Source organism: Juglans regia, chromosome 8, assembly GCF_001411555.2.
Source record: "Juglans regia cultivar Chandler chromosome 8, Walnut 2.0, whole genome shotgun sequence".
Lineage (NCBI taxonomy): Eukaryota > Viridiplantae > Streptophyta > Magnoliopsida > Fagales > Juglandaceae > Juglans > Juglans regia.
In genome coordinates this window covers 28,659,489-28,684,314 of record NC_049908.1, presented here as the reverse complement: position 1 = coordinate 28,684,314, position 24,826 = coordinate 28,659,489, and the positions used below count along the sequence as shown (strand labels likewise).

The 24,826-nt window shown below is 32.5% G+C and overlaps 4 protein-coding genes across 5 annotated transcripts; all 4 read left to right on the top strand.

Moving 5' to 3' along the window:
* The first annotated feature begins 1,107 nt into the window (after window positions 1-1,107).
* LOC109006846 (E3 ubiquitin-protein ligase RFI2-like) lies at window positions 1,108-8,940 on the top strand. Its single transcript, XM_018986258.2, has 6 exons — window positions 1,108-1,503; window positions 5,446-5,615; window positions 5,872-5,930; window positions 7,065-7,090; window positions 7,179-7,560; window positions 7,974-8,940. The coding sequence occupies exons 1-6, from the start codon at window positions 1,329-1,331 to the stop codon at window positions 8,446-8,448; spliced, it is 1,287 nt and encodes a 428-aa protein (XP_018841803.1). The 5' UTR covers window positions 1,108-1,328; the 3' UTR covers window positions 8,449-8,940.
* Window positions 8,941-10,455: 1,515 nt separating this feature from the next.
* On the top strand, window positions 10,456-13,546 carry LOC109006845. The gene is made up of 3 exons (XM_018986255.2): window positions 10,456-10,778; window positions 11,058-11,148; window positions 13,232-13,546. Exons 1-3 carry the CDS (start codon window positions 10,709-10,711, stop codon window positions 13,371-13,373), a joined length of 303 nt encoding a protein of 100 aa, XP_018841800.2. The 5' UTR covers window positions 10,456-10,708; the 3' UTR covers window positions 13,374-13,546.
* Window positions 13,547-16,814: 3,268 nt separating this feature from the next.
* LOC109006844 (60S ribosomal protein L22-2) lies at window positions 16,815-19,170 on the top strand. Of its 2 annotated transcripts, none has more exons than XM_018986253.2 (3): window positions 16,815-16,963; window positions 17,396-17,638; window positions 18,804-19,170. In XM_018986253.2, the coding sequence occupies exons 2-3, from the start codon at window positions 17,409-17,411 to the stop codon at window positions 18,946-18,948; spliced, it is 375 nt and encodes a 124-aa protein (XP_018841798.1). In that variant the 5' UTR covers window positions 16,815-16,963; window positions 17,396-17,408; the 3' UTR covers window positions 18,949-19,170. The 2 variants fall into 2 exon arrangements, with proteins under 2 accessions (XP_018841798.1, XP_018841799.1); XM_018986254.2 differs by having other exon boundaries at window positions 16,828-16,963; window positions 17,399-17,638.
* Window positions 19,171-22,161: 2,991 nt separating this feature from the next.
* Window positions 22,162-24,333, top strand: LOC109006754 (acetylajmalan esterase-like). The gene is made up of 5 exons (XM_018986128.2): window positions 22,162-22,345; window positions 23,144-23,362; window positions 23,466-23,614; window positions 23,730-24,003; window positions 24,116-24,333. The coding sequence occupies exons 1-5, from the start codon at window positions 22,183-22,185 to the stop codon at window positions 24,331-24,333; spliced, it is 1,023 nt and encodes a 340-aa protein (XP_018841673.2). The 5' UTR covers window positions 22,162-22,182.
* Window positions 24,334-24,826: the final 493 nt, after the last annotated feature.

Here is a 24,826-nt window from a genome sequence, read left to right as displayed (position 1 = left end):
TATTAAAATATTTTTAATCTCAAATAAGTTAAAAAGTATAATTTTTTTCTTAAACGTGTTTTTTCAGATAATACGAAATGTAATTCGAATTTTAAAAAGGCTATCAATTGACGAAAATACTCATACAACTTTCAGATAATTATAACTTTTAAACTTTTAAATGTATCGATATAATATTTAAAATTTCAAATAATCATCATTTTTACCTCATAAAATATTTTTTAAATTTGTTTTAAAACAAATGTAACGTGTTTGAAAGTGCTTTAAATATATGGTTACCAAATAAAATTTTTTTTTTTTAATAATAGAACTTATTACTTAAGTTATATGCTATAAACCCTAAAGTTATAAGTTATATTTCTTACCACAATCCCAAGTATGCATATAAAGTCTTGATTTAGTTCTTTCACATGGCTATGTTTAGTTGTTGAAATCATCTCAACTTATCTCAAACTAATTATTAATGGGACTTTTACTTTTTTAACTTCTCATAAAAAGTTACTTATCTCAACTCTATTTCATATATTCAAACATGTATATCAACCTATTTATATTCAAATATATCTCAATGAAACTCATAAAACATTACATAATTTATAAATTAAGATTATATAAAATCATATCAGCATCTAAACACACCCTAATTTGAAATACCTCTTGGAGCTTATTTATGTTATGTATATAATTCATTCAACATTTCCTTATCCTTGTTATTTTTCTAATAGAAAATAAAAATAAAAATTAGAAACTTTGTATTTTAAAATGATCATAAAATCATATTATAAAATTTATTGAACCTATTAAGTCAAATTATCAAAGCCCCTCAATATATAAAATGATATGTTTTTTTTTTTTCACTCTTTTGTAAACCGGTTCATGATGGCACCGATCTTGACCCACCCGTCCTTTCTGATTAAAATGCCGAACCAACGAAATAAAAACAAAAGCTTAGCTCAGTCCAGCAATAATTGAATTAAAAAATAATTAAGGGAACAAATCGTCAACCTTAATCAAACCGTACAAACTCTCTCAGATCGATCCCAGCCGTCCGTTTCCTTCGTTAAGAGAGCGGTTATTAACACCTCCCTAACACCAACCCAACCCAAATCTAACGATCCGAATTTAGAGAGAGAAACACAAAGACAAGAGAAAACAAAGTGCGAGAGAGAAACGTTCATTCGTTCAATAGAGTGGTTTTTTCTTCTTTTTCTCACATCCCAAACAATCGTCTATCTCTGCGCTAAAACATTCGTTTGAGTAATAGATTCTTGCCGTGTCGTTCCCTTTTCTGATCAGAACGGTGCTGCTTTGGTGATTAGGGTTGTTTTATGGGGCTTGGGAACGACGATATCGTGGTGGTTGAAGATGGCGCCGAAGACGCTGATGGTGGAAACGGAGGCAAAGGTTTTGTGTCGGTCTCGTGCTCGATTTGCCTCGAGATTGTGGCCGATGTAGGGGATAGATCTTGGGCCAAGCTTCAATGCGGCCATCAATTCCATCTCGGTGAGTGAGTGTTTTCCTTTCCCGGATAGTTTTGGATTTGGTGGGATTCCCGGAATTGTTTTGTGCGGAATTTGAAATTTATATTTGGACTTGTAGTTGTTGAGATCTGGGTGCGGTTTTGGCTGGATTTGGGATTGTAATTTCTATTCGTAATCGGTTTGAGGCTAGGTTGAATTCGGGCTTTTGTTAATTTTCAAAGACAAATAGCTCACGAAAAACTGAAGTTGAAGTTTAAATCTATTTTAACTGAGCTTACTAGTTACTGCATGTTCAGTTGGAGCTTTTGTTTTGTTGGGTTTCATAGCATGAGAAGCTGGATATTAGAACTTCACGTTTATTTATTTTCTGTGCATTGTCTGAGAAATCGATCAAGTATTATGAAGCCGTTGTTATATAAATAAGATAGTTAGATGTTAATTGGGAACCATGTGGTGTATTGTCATAATGTGGTCTATTCTAATTGTCTGACTCGATGCACTTAACATTTTGATGTGGATTTTACATGTTTACATTTGTGATTTTTCATCGTGTTAGAGGGTACTTTGATAAGTAATAGAAAATTTTATTTTTAGAAAACGCAAAAGGCATAGCCCAAGTACTCATGACCTGTACAAGAGGAAGACGTAATTAGAAACAGAAAAAGATACAAGAAAACTATGTAAACTTAACCCATCAAAATCTGTAGGCGGTTGCCCAAAGGAGCAAAGTTTGTAATAGGTTTTGCATGCATCAGCCATATTTATAGAAGTTGTATTATTATGGCAACCATGGATGAATTCAAGGAGGGATTGGTGGCACTAGGATTTTTCATTTATTTAAAAAGTTTTTGAAACTTGTCTTTTTTATATATCTATATAGGTTTTTTTACAAATTTAAAAAAGAAAATATGAAGAAGGAAAGCATTTCTCAATATCTATCTATCGATAGAAAGGTATAAATATCTATTTGGATCTATCTCCATATCTAAATAGGGAAGAACCAACACTTAAAGGGGGTATTTTCTAGAGTTAAGTTTCTATAAACTGAAACTAATGATAAAGAAGAAAATTTTTTCTTGTTTATCAAAAACAAAAATTACAACCTTTGTTTCATATAAATATAAATAATATATTTTTTTTTTTGTTATCGTATGTATTTGCTTGAATTTTGCAATTGTTACTAAAAATTACTTGAATTTGGGTACTTCTGAATTCTAGATTTTGTAAAATGTATTTTTTGTTTCTTAATATTGACATATATAGCTCCTTGCTAAGGGCCTATGCACCACTGAGATTAGTCAGGACGCTATTCTTGCACACTCGGTGCCAAATAAAAAAAAAAGGATTGACTCATATTTTGTATAGGTATAATCGAGTTTAATTTTTTTTATTTCTTTGTGCACTCTTTAGTTATATTTGTTTTGGCTATTGCTGTATGAGTTATTCATTAGATTATTTTTCTAATAAGTAAAAAGATGTTTTAGTAAATCAAGTTATTAGGCATAGCCCAAATACATAGGGGAATTCATGAGATTAATAGCTTCTATTCATGGAACAAGTTTTTTTTTTTTGATAAGTAAGAGATTAATATTATATATATGAATGAAATAGGCATAACCCATGTACACAAGAAGTATACAGAAAAACACCTAAATACATTCTACGTGCGATAAATTAGAGACAAGAAATCATGAACATTGCCCCCCTGCAATACAATAGCAGAAAGCCAAGACAATAAAGTGTGGAACAAAAAATTCTTCAACTCAGCCAATGTGCGTTCCTTGTCTTCAAAGCAACGCGCATTCCTTTCTGTCCAAATATCATGGAACAAGTATCAAGTTCAATTAGTGTAATTGATTGTTTTAACATGCGATCTAAAAAAAGGGGGGTTGGGGTTGGAGTCGGGTCTGGCGTATTTTGGATTGTTTTTCCTCGGGCTTTTTGGGTCATTAGGGGCTTTTTGGGTCATTTTGGGCAAGGTGTATTCTTGTATGCATTCAGTGTACTTGGTTTCTCCTTTTGATATATATAATTTTATACTTATAAAAAAAAAAAACATGCGATCTAAAAACTTAAATGAATCCTTTTTACATGTGCTTTAGGTTATATGATAATTGTTTTACACGAGTAATATAATACAAAACATGCATGCTTTTGTGCAATAATTGGAATTTTGAAACATAAATCAATTACTTATATCTATTATAAAAAAAAATTATTAATTACTTAGATCTGGCCCCATGTGATACCCTATATGATAAGAGGATAAGGTTGGCGGTGTATGAGATCACACATTGTTTGGGAAAGAGAAATTCTTGCTCTTTATAATGTTCCAATGTGGCTCCAATTGTATCATTGACTTGTCCTTTTAAAGTATAGGCCAAGTGGTTTGAGCCTTCCATTGGGCGTTACAAATGATATTAGAGTCTATCCCAACAAAAAATGTGAGACTTGAGCCATGCCACCTACGATGGATGGGGCCCAACTAGGATGTCGAGAATTTAAGGGGGAGAAATTGTGATACCTCATATAATAAGAGGATAAGGTAAATGGTGTATGGGATCTCACATTGCATGGGATGTTACACCCTGCCTAAATCTTAGATCTGGCCCCTCCTAAATAACATTTCTAACTTCCTCCCTAAGGGTGACCACAATGTCACTAACCAAATCACGAAGCATAAGTGCAATCCATCAACATCCAGTACACTTTTTGAGAATTTACAAACATCTTGGAAAATGGATCTCTCCAATTGTTAAAACCACTACACAAAGCTAACAATACAGAGAGAAACAAAAATAAATAGGAAGATAAGTTCTTCAAATGTTGTAGCATGTGTTCAAGCTAAAACCTCATTTTCATATCTATACAAGGGGCATATAATCTTCAAGTGTAATACCCTAGTCCTACCTTAAGAAGATGAATAACCCACATAGAGTGGGTAGGTTATAACCTTAGTCATAGTTGCTAAGTCCCACATTGGCTACTTACAAGATGAAATTGCGTTTTATAAGTGATTTTAGGAAAGTCTTAAATTGGCTATTTTTTTTTTGATAAGTAAGAAGTTTTATTGATCCACGTAAATAGGCAATGCCCAAGTACACAAGAAGTATAAGTTTTTTGGCTAATTTTCATGGGTGCTAAGTACCACATTGGTTACTTAGTAGGTGAAATTGGGCCTTATAAGTGATTCTAGGGATGTTTCAATTTGACTTGTTTTTCTTTTTGTTATAGTGTGTTAGATGTGGCTAGTGCTTGGGAGTATGAATAACCAACATCAAATGAGTTGGTTATAAAAAGTAGTCATAAGTGCTAAATCTCGAATTGGCTACTTACTAGGTGAAATTGTGCTTTATATGTGATTATATGGAAGCTTCATAATGACTAGTCTTTTTGGGATTATAATGCAGATATGGCTAACGTTATCCATGGGTTGTCACATCAAGTGTCAATCTTAAATTTATATTATATTAGGACGTCAGTACTACAATGTGGGCAATAATTGCTATACAACATTGTCACAGTGAATCATATCTAATCTTATATTGCAAGTACATTTGTGTGCTAGTGAGATTCACTTCTTGTGCAGTGTGCCCTTCAATAAGTCGCTTGGATTAAACTTAGAGTAGTGCAAAATCCATGCATCTATTGCAGTTTGAAGGGCAACAAGGACTCCTTCTCTTTAGCCATTCGCCAAATTTGTCATATTCTTTCTCAATAGTGTTCTCTATCTGGCACTTGCTCTGAATTTGTAATGTCCTTTATATTTTAAACTAATTGATACATGCTTCTTTTAAGGGCAGTGGTACTATTATGCTTCCATTGCTTATTGGTGCCTTAACTTGTATGTTGTGCTTTTTGATGGCTGGCCTTTTAGTTTACATCTTGCCAGTAAGCTGTTAGCATTTCTTGTATGTTGTCTTTTTCTTTTGTTTATGATTATCGTCTTGTGATTCTTTTTCAGATTGCATTGGTTCAGCATTTAATACAAAGGGTGCAATGCAGTGCCCTAATTGTAGGAAGATTGAGAAAGGCCAGTGGCTTTATGCTAATGGCTCTCGTTCTTTTCCCGAGTTTAGTATGGACGATTGGACCCATGACGAAGATCTTTATGATCTAAGCTACTCTGAAATGGTAAAGAGAGAAAGACTTCCATTGAATATCATCTTTATGCAGCACATCTCTCCATGACATAATTTGTTGCTTAGATAACTATCATTGTGCGTCTGTGTGAATTTCTCCATTTTACATATGTTGACTCACATTTTTGACTGGCCATGATGAAGTGAAGTGTGCATGTGGATAATAAATAAAAATATTGATGTAGCCAAAGAGATTGTTTAACTATATTATGCTAAATTTTACTTCATTGTCTAAATTCTTTTTGCAGTCATTTGGGGTTCACTGGTGTCCATTTGGTAGCTTAACGCGACTTCCTTCATCATTTGAGTAAGTATTAACTCACGAGTTACAGCTTATCCAATTTATTTTGTGCTTTAATATCTATGCTGAAGATATGGTTAGGTCCCTACCCTCTCCCCTCTCCCCTCAGAATGTCTGCAGTCCCACATGCTTGTCAATGTTTGATAAGTTTCTTATTTTTACTAAGGAAACCTTTTATGTGACTATTTAAAATTGGAAAGTCCACTGAGAGAGAGAGGTGCATTGCATGGCAGAGGAGGAAATAGTTTCACCAATCTGGCAGAAGAATAAAGGATTAGGAAGAGGTGGAATCACTATTAATGCCATGTGATAGTAAAAGGAGCCTGTCTATTAACAAATATTCCTTGAACTATTCCTTTGTCATTATATCCTGCTCAGAGTTTCTCATTCCTTGGCATGTGGGCTGGAGGTGCAATCTTCACTAAGCTATTTCTGCTGGTTAAGCTATTTCAACAAACATTCCTTGAACTATCCCTTTATCATTATAGCCTGCTCAGAGTTTCTCATTCCTTGGCATGTGGGCTGGAGGTGCAATCTTCACTAAGCTATTTCTACTGGTTAAGATCTTTTATGCTTGACTAAGTTGTTTTGCAAGATTTAGTGCCAAAAGATCACCCTTTTCAGACAGAGGAATTTTGTTACTCAAATTAGATCTTATGTTCAACTTTTGTAGTTTTCAGTTACTTTTATGTAAGGAAGACTCATTAGTGGTTCAGATTTTGTTGTACTCGTTAAGCAATGTTGAAGTTTAATAATAAATTGTATTGCAAATTTCCAAATCTATTCCATTTAGTCACCCAATAGCCATATGGAAGGCTTACAATTCTTCTTAACTTCTAATTTATATGGATTCTTCTATTATTTGGATTCAACAAATTATCTTATCCTATCCCCTAGTGTTTGTATCTGCTTTCTCATTGAAAAAAGAGTGAGGCTTTGTTGGTGTTTACAAATTTTTGGGATATTGAGCTGAATTGTTATTTTTCCCAAGTCAAGAAAAGCCCTTTGCTGTATGCTTTCTTATATATTCTGCCGAGTTGTTTTTCTTTTCTTTGCTTTTTCCTTCCTCTTGGGTTCTCTTTTATTCAAGTGGCATTTCCTACTTCTCCATAGTATTAATTTTGTAACCGTTTGTTTCAGGGAAGGGGAATTTTCGTCAAGTGCATGTAAGATTTTCCTTCTTTTTTGCTGCAATCCTGTTTAAATTTTTTGTCTAGGAGTTCATTTATGACTGAATGATGAGTTTATAATTAGATCATGATCTACTGGGACAACATGCAATCTTCGCCGAACATACAACTGTATCGTCTGCTACTCAACCATGCCCATATATTGCTTACTTTGGACCAATCCATCCATCATCCTCAAATTCCAACGGAACACTTACAGAGGCTTCTAACTTAAACAATCTATGGGGCCCATCTGTACCTAGTGAGATACAGACTTCTTATGCTTTTCCTGCCATGGATCTTCCTTATCATAGTTGGGAGCACCATTCCTCTCCCTTCCCTGGCACCAATAATCGTATTGCTGCTTCTGATCAACCTTCCATCCTGCCCGTTACTCAAAGGTCAGCAAGGACCAGCTCTGACATGCAAAGGCCAGGTTTTATGCACCCGTTCCTCGTTGGTCACAGGTATGTCTTTATCATACGGGGACATTGTTGGCAGCATACTTTTCTGTTATTTCTTCTTTTTGGGCTCAGCACGCCAATAGGCTGTTAAATGTGGCATATCACGCCAATAGGCTGTTAAATGTGGCATATCTGTACTCCGTAGTTTCTATGGCAATTGGCAAGTGAATTAAAAAGAAAAATAAGTCATATTTTCTTGTGGTTAAAAGTCGTTTGGGAACTTAAGAAATGGGCTGGTGATGAATTGCATGCGATTCTTTAACAGGTTTGTAGCTTCTGGTCATTTTTGGTAAGGCCTCCAATCTAATAACATCTGTTGGTTGACGGTTTCATAAAGGAATGAGCACTGCAACTTTTTCCTTTTTTTAAAAAAAATTTAAATAATTGTATCATTGACAGCACTTACTTTTTTGCAGTTCTGCTGGTAGACCAGGGAGCTCAGTGGCTTCTTCAATGATTCCTCCTTACCCAGGCAGTAATGCCCGAACCCGCGATAGAGTCCAAGCTCTCCAGGCATACTATCAACAACAACAACCGAGGAATTCAACATCCGTACGTATACCCGTCATTCCTGGCACCCGACGATCCAACAGCCACAGAGGCGGGTTGGCTCAAGTAGGGCCAACGGCTTCGTCATCTGACCAAACTGGTGGCTTCTATATTGTCCCGCCGGGTTCATCAGGCCGCAACTTTCAAGAAGCAGAAAATCCTTTGTCAAATCGGTTCCATTCATGGGAAAGAGATCGTTTGCCTTCATTCCCTATGAGCCAGGTCGAAAGAGACTCCGGTTGGGGGACATATCAGCAGGCTGCTGGCGGGTCAGATACTAGGTCCAGCAGTTTCCGCCAAAGGCATGGATCCGAGAGGACATCTGCACAAAATCGGTCATAAATGTTATTTCTTTATCCTTTTCCGGTGAAGCAAACTACCACTATTATGCCGAAACCAAAAATTATGTATGCTTGAGAAACGATATATCATGCTTGAATTCTGTCAGGACCTGGCAGACTCAAGATACTGTGGAGTGGCCCCAAAAACCATATTTTTGGCTGGCCACATGGTGGTGTGATGGACTTTGGATTCCTCTAGTTTGTCTGCCTTTGCGGATAGAAAATAAGATCACATGTTGGGTGGCAAAAATAGGATTTGGTCAGTTATCTTGCCATTTTCGTATCAGTTTGAGTGACCCATGATCCGATTCCTTGGAATTTCCGGTATTGCTGGTTAATGGGTCTCTTATTTATGTCCATAAACATTGCCTTAATTCCTTTCCGATCACTGGTGGAGTTATATGGGTAATGGAAAACTTGTATAAAGAGATCAGTTTGTGCTGGACAATTTATGGGATATGCATTATTTGGGCCCAACTCTCTATTGGCGTTAGTCGTCTTGTATCTGAGTTTTACGTTTGAATAGTTTATTTGTTTTCTCTGCTCAATGAATGTTAGGGTCCCATTTCATGTGAAATTAGCAGAATTAGAATGCCAATAGTTCAGGGAGAGAACAACAGCCTGCAGATTTCACAAAGTAGCACTAAAATAATTATGCTCAGAGCATTTATCCCTGGAGTCAACTGATCGGCTTTGCTCAGATCCTATTATTAGGAACGATAAGAGAGAAAATAAAACAGAAGGTAGAATTAATCACACACGATATGAGATTTACATGGTTCAACAACGAGTCTACATCTTCGAAGTTTAATACAATATATAATAATCAAAGATACAATGTGACGATGTATAAGAGTTTAATACAATATATAATAAATCCCAATTAGTGGGTCGGGTCAATTGTTTACATAGTTATGTGTATTGCTCATTTTATGCTAATACATAATGAAAAAAATTATTTGTTATATTTTATTTATATACCCATCATTTAATAATACTTAAAAAATATGAAAGAAAATTATTTATACAGTTTTAGCATACACAAGTCTTGCGCATTCCCTTTGAACAAATTAAACAAATATGAAATCTATATAAAAACTTCGTTTTTTAATGGTTAGCTCTAATTTTTTTAAAAGTAGTTTGAGATGCTCACATACTTTAAAACTATATTTGTTTAGTAATACTAGATACGATTATAAAATGTGAAAGTCTTGCACATTCTTTTCGAAAAAGAATAAGGTTCATTATTAAAAAATAAATTTTTTTATGTAAATCTTATATTTATTTATTTTTTTGAAAATGAGTGCACGGACTTACACTCCAAGACTATATAAGTCATTTCCCAATCTGTATAATACTTTAAGACTATACAATATTTTTAAATTAAAATGCAATAGTTTTTATTTTGTAAAATAAAATGTCATTTTTATCATGAGAAATGATATTTGTAATTGTAAAATACGTAAACTTCGTACAATCTATTTAAAATAAATAAATAAATATGAGATGAATATAAAAAATATTAATTTTTTAATAATAATAAATCTTTACAATCTCTTCATACTCTACATTTTTTTTAACTTTTATTATTTTTTTCTTTTATCAAATATTTATTACATGAATAATGAATAGAAAATTTGAAATAATATAAAAGGAATAGATTCAAAAAGAATTTAGAAAAAATATTAAAAAATTTAAAATTTTAAAAAGTTATAAAATATAAAATATGATAAAAGTTGTGTAACAAAACCGAGAATCTGTTTGGCTCCAACCAATAGTAGTGTCAGGAACATGGCATGACAAGGTATACCGCATAGGAAGAACGTGTGTAATAAAAGTATAATTCGCTATTTTTATAATAATTTCTTCTTCTGACATTCGAATGAATTTATATGATTTTTGAAGGTTTCAGCAGGTTGGGCCCAGTCAAACCCCAACAAGCTGTGTTGCGCTTTCGGTCACGTGAAAGGTGGCTGCCGGTTGACCCTCAGCCGCCCTTCACAGATTTCTCAACTTTAGGTCCGTGGACAATTGGACCAAGAACTCCGGGATTTTGACTGATGATAAAGAAGAGTAATAGTGGACGGTAGACGTGGAGTCTTTTTGTTGTTGGATACCAGCGCACGCCTTATAGTACTTGCTTACCGCGTCGAAAGTTTACAACTTCGCTTTTTCCTCTCTCTCGCTCTCGCGTATTAATTCCTCGCAAAGCAAACCATTTCATTGTTTCTTTCTGCAAAGTTTCCATCTTTCTCTCGGATATGGCAGAATCTAAGGGCAAACTCGAATCTATGAGGGAATGGGTCGTCGAGCATAAGCTTCGAACTGTTGGTATTTCTCTTCTTCATTTTTTTCTCGATTCAGTCTTGTTATCGTGTATTTACTCTCTAGTATCCGGGATGTTTTCTCGCGTGGGTTTTTGGTTAAGATTTATGTATCTTCGATTCTGAAACACAAAACGTCTGAACTTGTTTCCTGTTTTTATCATTAGTTGAATTATTTGTTTCATATAGGAGAAGGGTATCTTTTGCTTTGATTGATACACGAACTATATTCTATTATTGTTCTGGGTTTTTATTTGGATTTTTCATTTGTTTATATTGGAAAAAGGTTCTCTGTGGCTTAGCGGACTTGCGGGCTCGATTGCGTACAACTGGTCTCAACCAAATATGAAAACCAGTGTCAAGATCATTCACGCTAGGTAAGCTTTGGCTAATCTGCTAAGTACTCGTTTTTAGGGTAATTTCTTAATTGTGAGCGAAGATATGTTTGTTGTTTGTTTGTGCCTTTGCAATGTGTCGCTGGGATTGAATCATATAACTATATTCCATTCGGGAAAAAAAAAAAATCACTTTGATTTGTAGATGAAGAAGTTTGGGGCTGAAAAACTCATGTACATTGTCGATATCTTCTCTCTCTTTCCCCTGGCTTCTTAGCAATAGTAACGAGAAACCAATGATATTTAAGTTTAGAGTAATACTACTCATCATCCCAATTCTCATTATCCTCTCATCATCTCATGACGTGGCATCAGATGATTGGAGATTAGTTATTATATTTCACTTGTGAACCTATTATCTAATGGGATGATGAATAAATTTTTTCTGAAGTTTTACGATTGTATGTACCTTTTGGCATTTTATGGACACAAACTTTGCGTAGGAAAGTTGAGGTGAAATTTAGTTTCAAATGAGCTTCCTGTTTTTGCCCAATTGAGAAAAGCCTACTTTAAGCAGACAAATCCTGTTGTAGATTCAATACAACAATTAATTATAAAAAAAAAAAAAGATTCAATACAATTGAGGCCATTCCATAGGGTTGTATGGCGTTGTACCTTCTGTCATGCCTTAAATAATACCTTTGGAGGTCTTCCTCATTTTTAGCTCCTATTACTGGTCTTTGCTTCTGCAAATTGCCATAGTTCGAGGGTCAAGGATTAGTTTATTCTTGTTATTTTAATGTGTTTGGCAGGAGGGATTGGATCAAACTTTGATTTTTTTTTTTTTTTTTTTGCAGAAGTAAATCAAAGCAAATTAGTGACAATTAGGGCTGAAGAATATGTAAATTTCATAGGAAACCCTTCCACCGCAAGAGTTTTCCAAAGTGTTTTGAGTGCAAACTATTTTGCAAAATCCTGAGGGGTAGCTCAGCTGGTCCGGCCTTGGGTTTGCTCCCCAATGGTCACCAGTTCGAGTCCCCTTAGGGCCACTGGAGGTTTACCTAGTCGTTAACTTTAGGACCCTGTGGGATTAGTCGAGGTGCGCGCAAGCTGGCCCGAACACCCTCTGTTATATAAAAAAAAAAACTATTTTGCAAAAGAATGGAAGCTTTGACTCAAAATTCTCTTATCAGAAAAATGAGAAACTTTTTTGATAGTGAAAAACGAAAATCTTTAAAATTTCAGTCCATGACAATAATGAAGGTTAAATTCTTATGTACTAAAATATCTTCAAAATCTTTAAGCCTTCTCTCCATCCTCACGTCTCAGTGTACTAACATGTTCTCTTTCTTTTCCTTCTCATGGTAAAATTCTTGCGTATCACGAAATTCAAAAATCTTCTGGCTTACATAAATTCTTATGTACTAAAATTCTTGCGTATCACGAAATTCAAAAATCTTCTGGCTTACAGCTGCATTGTTCCACCAATGTGATGGAACTTATTTAACAGGGTACTCTGTGAAGCAAACATCAAATTTTTCAACAGGAACTTACATTGTATAGAAAGTATTAGTTTTACTAATTTACATTATATATATATATATATATATTTCTTTAGTAATGTTGTTCTTTGTGGCTTAATTTCTAGAGCTTCCTCATTTCTAAATCTTTATGGTAGTTTAGTTTTGCAGCACAAGGGAATGGATGCTAGAATGATATGTAACAGCCCATTCAAGAAACGTTTTTAAGGCTGTGGTTGAGAATTGTGATAATGGCTCAAGATAACCCAAATGGATTTACCATTCTTTCCTCCAAAATAAAAATTGGAAAGTTGCAAAGTGGGAAGAAAGAAGATTGATAAATTCTTTAAAGCAAATTCTACTCCCTTTTGACTTATGTCGAAGAATCTCTTGCTGTCATCTTCTTGGTAGTGAACAGCTTAACATTCATCAAACCTGGTTTCAAATGTGCACGTTGCATGTAGAATCTGCTTTTCTTATTCCTTGTATCCTAGCTTTTGCTGAAACCTGATTTATATATTTTTCCTAGTTTTATTTCCCTCTCAATACTTTTCATTTTAGACCTATTGGCTAACTTCTCTTCTCTCCTTTACCTTCAATTTCAGGTTACATGCACAGGCTCTCACACTAGCTGCATTAGCTGGTGCTGCAGTGGTCGAGTGGTATGATCACAAGACTGAAGCAAAGGCAGAGCGATACACAAAGTTCTTTCCAGTTGATGCATCATACTCAACACACAAGGATTGAGTGAACTTTTGATATAACCTGCGTTGAGTAAAATTTGCTAGGAATTTATACCAATGGAGGATAATAAAATTACTTGTAACGAGGCCACAAATATGTTTTATCCAGCATTCATTGTAGTAAATTCATTGTTACGAATTGTGTTTGGTTTATTGAAGTTTTGAGAATTTTGCATCTTTTTTCTGTGTCCAAACGTCCCCATTGAAGTATCAACAGCAAAGCGAAGTGTGAGTTAGAAATCCACATTGAAGTTTATTTATGTGCAAATGTTAATATATATTTGCATAATGAGATCATTAAATTGACTATATTGGATTATGCATATGTAAATATTTTTATTGTTACGAACAGTGTCAATACATCTTTGCAGATGCACTGTTTACTCTACAAATACTAATTTATTATTATTTTTTTTCTCCTTTCACTCTACCTTCAACATTTTTTTGTAGTGGGTGCTAATTGTAAAACATATAAAAAAAAATTGAACTTCAAGAAAAAAAATTAATAATAATAATAAATAATATTTTATTATTATTTTGGCTCAAAGATCCATAATCTAATGTGAGACTTTTTTTTTTTAATGAAAAATGCAATCTCTAAAATATGTGATTTTACATTTGCATATAGATAAATCAATGTCAATCTCAATGGATTTGATTTGTAATGAAGACATTTATATTGAATTTTAAATGAGTTTAATTAGACGTTTTGTAATTATTAGTATTAAATGAATATTGAAAATATAATTTTTTAACTAATAATTTAATCAGAACATGATTAGTAATTAATATATAATTAGTAAATTGGTAAAACATGATAAAAATAAATAAATAATGATAAAAATAAATAAATACAAAAAAATTATTTTAATATCATTTTTTTATTATATAATAAATAAATAGATAATTCATGTAAAAATTAGATCTGAATATAATATGTAAAAATAAATTCATACCATATTAACTAAAACTTGATTTTGATTTTAACTATTCTTTAATAAAGCCAGGTACAGAAGGAAATCAAGTTGGAAAAGGGCTTTTGATCAGCAGCACCACGTGTCTTACATTTAGGGGCCGTTTGAATTCAAAATTTCATGTAAATTCATTTTAATTTATCTTATTTTTATTATTATAATTTTTTTAAATTTTTATATAAATATAATAAATAATTCAACTTTTTTAAATTTTAAAATAATTTTTTTAAATTTTTACACAAAATATAATAAACAAGTCAACTTTTTTAAATTCTAAAATAATAATAATATTAAAAAATAATATTTTAAAAATATTTTATTCTACTTTTTACAAGTCATCTCAACTCATCTCTGAATCCAAATAACTCCTTATATAATAAGAAGTATCAATCTATCACTTTCATTCGAACTCCAAATTACCACCTAATATTTAATAAGCGACGGCTTGCTGTAGTGGTGTTGTTTTATAAAATTACTAATTTTTAACGACAAAACGTAATTTAATATGATGAGAGTTGCAATATATATTCGTATTTGGAGATAGATCAACATCTTTTCTTCCTTTTTAATCACTGTCTATTCCATCGTAACCATCCTTACTTATTTTCTTTGTGACTTTTTATTCAATTTAGATTGAGTTTTGAAGGCAAGATATAGTCTCTTGTCCATTTTTCTCAAGTTAACATTTTATCGAGAAAAAATTTAATTATAAGCAATTCTATATATTAATATGCGCACTCATTCAATATGATTAGTCAGAAAGTAAATTTTATTAAAAATAATATTAATTTAAATTTAGAATACGAAGACAATAACATTAATACACAAATTGATACGTAAACTTACTTGTGCGTAACAAAACTGTCATACCAAATGGAGTCACCTCCAGCCTCCATGAGCTCTATCGACGTCACTAAACCACCTGCATGTCAGCCCTCGCATGCCGTCGTCAAGAAGGGTGAGGGAAACGCGCCACCAAGGTCCACATACTGTTCATGCCTTTTCTGTTCTGTATGTTTGTCTGATCGATCTTGTTGTGTTTGACCTTTTTACTAGTTTTCAAATACATTTTTTCCATCCATTTTGCTTTCTTGGTTTTAGAAGAAAAAGTCTTCTTCCTTCTACCTTCTGCCAACCAACCGCTACCACGTGCCTTAATTACTGTTGACCTAGAGGCCAACTAAGCAACTTTTCTCTACCATCGGCACACTTCATTGATCGGCGAGTAGGACTCACGGGCCACCCAGGTCAAGGTGGTAGAAAGTAAAACTCATGCATTATCTATTTCGGTAAGAATACATTTTTACAATCTCTTCACACTTCATACTCTTATTTTTTTTTAATTTTTTTAATTTTTTTAAATATTTATTATATGAATAATGAATAGAAAATTTAAAATAATTTTAAAAAAATAAACTCAAAAAATTTATATATATTAAAAAAATTAAAAATTTTAAAAAATATAAATATAAAGTGTGATGAAGATTGTATAACAAAACTCTTTTGATAATAATTTACAAGTTTTTCTAGCTTTGAATATAGAGAGTCTAATATTCTCTCTTATATTGGAAGAAGGTAAGAGCCCTTTCATCCCTTCTCAATAATTTAGAGAACGAGGGAGTGAAAATCTCCACAAAATGTTTTATTGTAATTTAACTTTATCCGTAGTGACTTTTAACTATAACATAAAAGGAAAATGATAGAGTTATTAGTTATTATTCTTTTACTACTTATTTATTATTTACTTTATATTTGATTATTTTTAATTTTTAATTTTACTTAATTGTTAAGAAGGTGACTATTAGTAAAATTATATATATATATTTTTAATTTTTTCTTAATGGTGAAGGATGTTAAAAAAATACTTAAATGAAAATAATAAAAAACTTAAAATAAACTATGAGTAGTAAATATGTAGTAATAGGATTACTACCCTATCACTGCCCTTATTGTATAAAGCAATGTTAGAAACAATCATATGCTGTGCAAGTATCTCACGTTCAACATTAAAAAATTAGTTTTTTTTATATAAATTTCATATTTACTTAATTTTTTTAAAAGTAATAAACTGTGTTTGCAGATTCTATAACTGTAAATATCATTTCTCTATTGTATATGATGTATTGATTATAAGTTTATTGCCCATGTTTTGTTGGAGCTTTCTACATTTTTTTTTTCTCTTTTTTAGTTTACTGAAAGGAATATAAATGATATTTGAGTCATAGTATGTGTAAATGTCATTTTTTTTTAAAAACAAATGAGTAAAAATAAGATCTATATAAAAAAATTAATTTTTTAATAATAGATCTTATTTTTTTTAAAAAAAATTGTATTATATTTGTACAATTTACGATTATGTTTAACATTTCTTTTTCTGAAATCATATTCATTAAAAAAAAAGGGGGAAAAAAAGAGAGAAAAAACCAACCCAACTAATCCGTCGATCCGTTACAACCCCATTACCCCACCAACGTTACTCAAGGAGTTGGAGCTTGTAGACCGAACTTACGGCCCAACGTGAACCGGACTCACTTTTAAAAACCAAAACCCTAGCCACCGTATACCCTCTCATACTGCATTACCTTTTTCTCTTGCGCCGCCGCTCCTACCTTGTAAACAGGTATGCCTCTCTCTCCCTGTGTTTGTGTGTGCGCGCGCGCGCGCGCGCGCCTTTTGAGCCAACAAGGATAGTGCAGGAAAATGGAGTCTGGAATCATTTGCTTGGTTTGCAGGAAATGAAGAGAAGAAAAGTAACCTAGGATCTTATGCTCATTATATTTTCAGCAAACAAACAAGGACTACACGTGATTATGCTTTTGTTTTATATATATGTATGTTTTTCTCGGTAGATGGTTGTGTAGATGGATCTTTTCTCGTTGATGTGTTTGATTTTCCCTACTTCACGCCCATGTAGGTGCTATATGTGCTCCTCTTATTCTTTTGCACGGGACCGTAGCCGAGGATTAATGGAGTCTGTATGCTGTTTTATTTTTCACTAACTTATACCAGAAATCTGATAGGCGTGTTTTTATTTTCCTTGTGTGGATTGTAGAAGATAATCAAAGATGAGTCGAGGTACTGCACCAGGTCCTAAGGGGAAGAAGAAGGGAGTGACATTTACCATTGACTGTTCAAAGCCAGTGGAGGATAAGATCATGGATATTGCATCCCTGGAGAAGTTTCTCCAAGAGAGGATCAAGGTTGGAGGCAAGGCTGGTGCGCTTGGTGACACTGTGACCGTCACTCGTGAGAAGAGCAAGATAACGGTAACCTCTGACGGTAACTTTTCGAAGAGGTAATTTTGCTCTTTTTCCTTGTGTAATCTATGCATTTTTTAAATTCAGTTCTGATTTTCTTGATCGTGTATGAAGCTAATGCTGTGGTGATATCTGAAATTTGTCCCCTTATTTGATTAATCTATTGATAGTTTTTTAGTTGATTTTTTCTGTCTAATTGAGATTGCTATTTGTATAATTGTGTTGCAAGTTTGGCAGATGTGAGCTTTTATGTGTGGACTAAGTACTCATGATTCCTTTTATCGTTTCTATTTCTAATTAGGCGTTTCTCTTGTACAAGTCTGGTGTGTATAGGTTGTGATTGCACGGTCTCCTGAATTTCTTGTCAGCAGAAAGTCTTGTCTACTTGGGCTACTACTTCTGTTTTTACAATGATATTTTTGATTTCATATAAAGAAAAAGTGTGACCTTTTATGTGGTGATGTGTAGTGTGTTTTTGGGTAACTTTAGACCTTTAGTTTAGCCTGATGAGCTCCCTCACGTCTTCACAAATCTTATATTTTGACACATGGGCTTTTGTGGTATGTGCCTAATTAGCAAACAGGGCTTATGGTAGATGTATTTTTGGACCAAGTTTGAATGAGCCAAACTTAAATCCTCTCCTTTGCAACAAACATTTCCTCGGCATTTTTGTGGAATTTTCCCTTGAACAAAATTTTCATTTTGTTTCCATATGTATCTTTTTGGGGTACAGAATGGAGCCTCTATGTGACCCGGTTTCATCATTAACTGTTCTGTGGAGGAGAAGGATAGTGTGGGATCACACTTGTGATAATTTTTCCTTGACTCTGCTTTTTCTGGCTTGGAAAATACAACTGCTCGGTTGTAACAGCTTATAGAAAAAGCTAAGCTGGAACCCAATGGCCAATATAATGGCTCTTTAACATAGAGAAAAACCAGATGTTTCCCTAATCATAGTTTTAGCGTATGCGATCATGCATCATGGATATGTGCAAAAGGGAAATAGCTGCTGTGATCGTTGTATAAACGGTTATTTGTCAATTTGCTTGATTATTTGAATTTATCATAGACTCTTATGTATTGTCTTACATAATCCTCTATGAATTCAATTGATTTAGCTGCTGCTGCTGCTGTTGAGATTACAGTTCAATCATGGGTTTCTTCACAGTTTTAACACCTGTTATATTTGCATTTTTGGTTCAGGTATCTGAAGTACCTAACGAAGAAGTACCTGAAGAAACACAATGTGCGGGATTGGCTTCGCGTGATAGCTTCCAACAAAGAAAGAAATGTTTATGAACTTAGGTACTTCAACATTGCGGAGAATGAAGGGGAGGAGGAAGATTGAAAGAGAGTCTAAATTTGCTTAGTCATTACATTAAGAACTTCATTTTCCTTGTTTCCAATTTGTACCTTTCCTCATTTTGTGTACTCGCACTTGTTATGCTGCCCCTTTTTTCTTAAACACGATGTGGTTTTAACAAATTTTGTTCCTTGAATGAGAATTTTTGAAATATGCCAACATTGGATTGGTTGGTGGGTGAATCCAGCTATGTTGTTTTGGCGCTCTGTCTCCCATCCTTGTGTCATGGTAAAATTGCAGGGATCCGTTGTATTCTTTTTTCTTTTCTGAAATTGGCACTTCCTTCTTAGAGACTGCAGATACTTTGTTGACATTAACTTCAATGGGAACTCGACTTTTACGGCCGAAGTCTTAAATACAATTCGGCACTTGAACGAAATATTTCGATTTCAGTATCATTTCGAGATAGTTTATATATAATAAATTAATTATATATATAAATTATATTTTAAAATAATATCAACGCAAGTCATAAAATGTTAAAACACATTTATAGAATTCAATAATATTTCTACGTTTACAATCTAATTATTTAAAAAAAATAAATACTCATCTTCATCACGAAAAGAAGAGTAGGGAATTGATTTTCCGTCCTCGAGAAAATGAGATTAAAAAGAGTTAAAAAAAATAGTCATCAGATGTAAGAATTGGAATGAAAATTATAAAAAAGTCAAAATTTTTATATTATTTACAAAAATTCACTAATTTCGGCTAGTACACCGAAAACTGATCGGTATTGATCGAAATGCATCTGTATGATCGGTGTTTGACCTAGTAAGAAACACATAGCTTATATGTACTGGTCACTATCCTGTATGATATAGTCCGGTTCGAATACAAAAAATCATATTATTTCATCTCATCTCATTATTATAATTTTTTCAAATTCCTATACAAAATATAATAAGTAATTCAATTTTTTTAAATCTCAAAATAAAAATTATATTAAAAGATTATATTCTAATAATATTTTATTAAACTTTCAACAAAACATCTCATTTTAATCTCATTTAAATTGTATAACCAAACGAGGCAAAATTCTGGTTTTACCCCCTCAAATAAAAACTCAAAACATTTTCATTAAAAAATGAAAAAAAAAAAAATGCATCCACACCCATTCACATCCTCTCAAGATTTTAAAAAAATAAAAATAAAAGGGCCACTCTTGGTGTGATGAGATATTTTTTTTTTTTCTTCCTAAATAAATTATTGATACTATTAATGTGTATTTTAGCTTTTTTAGAAAATAGTAAATGATTGGACATGTCGAATTCAAATGATAAATGGATTATTGATAGTTCAATTTTTATTTGAATCGAATTCGAGCCCGAGTTTAACAAAACAATATATATCAGGATGCGTTTGGATTTTTTGTTGAATTGAATTGAGTTGAAGTGATAAAATATTGTTAGAATTTTTTTTAATATTATTATTATTTTTAAAATTTAAGTAGTTGAATTATTTATTAAATTTTATGTTAAAATTTAAAAAAATTATAATGATGAGTTGAGATAAGTTAAGATGAGAATCCAAACTAACAAACTTATAATTTTACAACTTTGGCAAAAAATCTGAGTTTTTATTTCTTATCATTTTATGTATACATATATCAATAATTATATCTACAAGAATTTAAGAGCACATAATTTGGACTTTTGAAGCCTCTTACCTTTTTAAAATTAAAGAGATTCTCACTATATATCAATATAAGAGAAATGAATATTTGCAGAATCTAAGATATGTAAGTTTTGCACACACATTTAAAAAAAAAAGAGTAAATATAATACTCATATGAAAAAATTAATTTTTTAATTATAGATTTCACTCCTTTTTAAAAAAAGTACACAAAATTTATATATCTTAAAACTGTATATAACATTACTCTTTTCTTAAAATAAAAATTTAAAAAAAAAAAAGAGAGAGAGTGAGTGAATCGTCTTGTTGGTATATGAAGATCCACTTCAAAGTTTCAAACTAAAAGAGTTTAAGTTAGGAAATTACCCGTCTTATTTCCTGATATTTCATGAAGAACCCCCAGAATACCTTTTAAGGCAGAGATACATTTCTCATCCATATTTTGAGAGGGAAATTATATTTTTTAATTTTAGAATACGTAAATTTTGTGTACCTATTTTAAAAAAAGTGAATAAATCTAAAATTTATATAAAAAATATTTTTTAATGGGTTAATTTATTACACAGTCTCTTATACCACACACCACACATGTTTTAATTTTTTTTTTTAAATTTTATTCCTACTAAATTAATTGAATTATTTTACTCATAATCCCTATACTATATACCTGCTAAAGAAAAAAAGTAAAAATATAAAAAATCAAAATAGGTGTGTGGTGTAAGGATGATGAGTAGATTTTTTTTAATAATACTCTACTTTTTTTCAAAGAAAAATTATAGACATAAGTCACACACTCTTACACACCACTTAAAAATTTGTGATTTTACTTTTTTATACTCATACTTCATATACAAAGTGTGAGATTTTTATATAGCACGTCTCTTTTTCAAAATGAATATGAGGAGCTTTCATACTTTAAAACTGTATCTAATATGGTTTGCAAATAAAACAAAAAAGAGTAATATTATATCTAGTTTTATAATGTATAAATTCTGTGCACTGCAAATTCTTCGAGATCATTTATTTATTTTTTCTTAAAAGAGATGTACCATTTCATAACAAAAATCTCATAAAAATAAACTAATAAATTGACTTAATTTTATGATACATTTTATTTCCTTTACAATAAAATTCTACTAATTTAATATATCACGTCACTTTTACAAAATCATGATTTCTCTTTCTTGGAAGTCTTTCCATCTCCACCGTACAGTCAATGCATGGGACCTTATAAATTGCTAATCACGGTAATTATAATAAAGATTATCACCAACCAAAACAAAAGTTGAAAAGTATGTTTCCTATTCCTGGTGGTTGACAAGTAATAATTAGCAACGCATTTTAAAAATCCCGATTTAACTAAAGCTAGTTCAACTCAAACTATAACAGACTAGGAATTTATGTACTACACATGCAATATTCACAGACCGACCCAAAGTACTACTGCTGCTTCTTTCTTGAGAGCCATCATCCATGGCTACCGCCAAACCAGTTTTCTCTTCTCTACTAATTTATATTCTCGCTCTCAGTACTCCTCTCTTTCTTCTGCTGCGTTGCAGTCATGCACACCCTCTCAAAACTTGCATGTTTGACGCAATATACCAACTCGGGGACTCGTTTTCCGACACCGGAAATCTGATTCGTGAGAATCCGGCTTTTCCATTTTCTCAGCTCCCCTACGGGGAAACCTTCTTCAAGAATGCCACCGGCAGGTGCTCCAACGGGTTGCTAATGATAGATTACATTGGTGAGAATCAGAATTACTTGTCCATATATGTTTATCATGTTTTCTTTCTTTTATTTAGTTCTTGTTAGTTTAATTCCAGAAAGAACAAATAAATTAAATACTTCAATCGTTGAGTATAATAGATGCTTGATAAGGCTGTCGTTTTAGTTGGAATAAAGAAGCAACAACGTGAGCCGCAACTGATAAGGCTGTAGTTCTGTTGTCTTCAGATTCTATCCATTGTCACTTTGTGTCTGTTAAAGTTGGACTACTACTGGACCGGCCTGCATGTCATTCTTGATTATTATGACGATGACATGATTTTTAAGAGTTTATTACTATCTTCAAACTTTTTTTCCTCTTCCTTTTAGCTAAAGAGATAAAAATAAAAAAATACATTAATCACAAATAGATTACACAAAAATAATTTCACAAGTTGGTGTTGCATGATGTGCTTCGTCATATTATAAATTATTTTTATTGAAAAATAGATCTAACGGATTATATGAAAGCACATTAGTTTGTGGAATTAGTTTTGTATAATCTCTTTGTAGCTATAGCAGTACTCATCGTTGTAGGTAGTTAAAATATTTCTCATAAAACTATATGGTTCAGATTTAGAGTTTTTTCTCCTTGCTTTAACAACTTAATTTGTGATTCCTTCATTTACTTTTAGAGAGAGATGTTTCTTCCAGCTTGCAGATTGCTCTTTTTATTATGCTACGTCGTACAAACAAGTTTTACTAATTTGGAACTTGATCGTTCTTTTTGTATATATATATATGACTTGATCACATTTTATAATTGCATCATGCACAGCTCTGGCAGCCGGAATTCCATTTCTTCATCCCTATTTGAATAAGGATGTGATGTTCAGTCGTGGTTATGGAGAGAACTTTGCTGTAGCTGGTTCCACTGCCTTGCCTACATATGTTCTTGCAGAGAAGAACATTTCGTCTCCAATCACTAACAGCACTTTAAGTGTACAACTAGATTGGATGTTTAGCCATTTCAATGCGATTTGTTTCGATGATTATGGTTAGTCTCTCATCCCAATAAAGCATGCATGCAAATCTATTTAATAATGGCATTCATTAATTGTGATCTGTATAACCTCTATTTTCTCTTTATTGTTTGATAGACTGTATCAAGAAGCTTAAAAATGCCCTATTCATGGTGGGAGAAATAGGATGGAATGATTATAACTATGCATTATTTCAAGGCAAAACTATTAAGGAGGTCATAGACATGGTTCCAGAAGTTGTTCAAGCAATAAAGGATGCTGTTACAGTAAGTTTAATTTCTTTGTAAATTAAACGTTGATCTCGTTCTTACTTTTACTCACGAAATTACTTGCTATAAAACTAATTAAATATTCTTGGTTCAATTACATTAATGGAAGCAGAGGGTCATTGGCTATGGTGCTTCCCATGTTGTTGTTCCAGGCAACTTTCCAATAGGCTGTTTACCGATCTATCTTACAGCATTCCAAACCAACAACGTAGCTGCTTATGATGAATTTCATTGCCTAAAGAGGTTGAATAATCTTTCAATGCATCACAATCATCACCTGCAACAGGCCATTAAAGTTCTGAGAAGAGAATACCCTAATGTTGTTATAATATATGGTGATTATTACAACGCTTTTCAATCAGTTTACCAACATGCGCCACTTCTTGGTGAGTCCCTAATTTCCATCAAATAAATAAAAACGTCTACATAGATATATAATAGATCTTGGTAGGAAGAAAATTATTAGTAACTGGAATTAATTTGGTTTTCAATGGACAGGATTTGATGTTGTATCTATACAGAAATCTTGTTGTGGTGTTGGAGGTGATTATGACTTTAGCATCGCAAGAATGTGTGGAGCTCCTGGTGTACCTGTTTGTGTTAATCCAAATGAACTTATAAGCTGGGATGGAGTTCATATGACTCAGAGAGCATACCAGTTTATGGCATACTGGCTCATCAATGACATCTTACCTAAGCTTCATTGCAAGGCTTAACTTCTTAGTGAAATGTTTTAGCTATAAAGAGATTTTACAAAAGTAAACTCACAAACTGATGTGACTTGATATAATATGTTAGATTGTAAAACTACTTTTATTGTTAAGTATTAGATCTAACGTATCATATGAAGTCATATTAGATTGTAGATTTCCTTTTGTAGAATCTATTTGTGGCTGTAGCACTTTTCAACTTAGTGTAGTCTTTTAGGCCGGTATAGTATATAGGACGTGGTAAATAACTATTTTTGTTCTTATAGGACTTTATGATTTGAAATCTTATGTATTGGTTAATTACATTGATATTTTGTCAGCCTAGATATTTTCCAGTAGATAAGCAAGTTTGCTCATGGTGTTATATTTATGAGTAATGCTACATACAGTCGTAAAATGTACAAACGTCGTGCAATCGCTTTGAAAAAAAGTGGAGTCTACTATTAAAAAATTAATTTCTTTTCATGTGGATCTCATATTTATTCACTTTTTTCAAAGT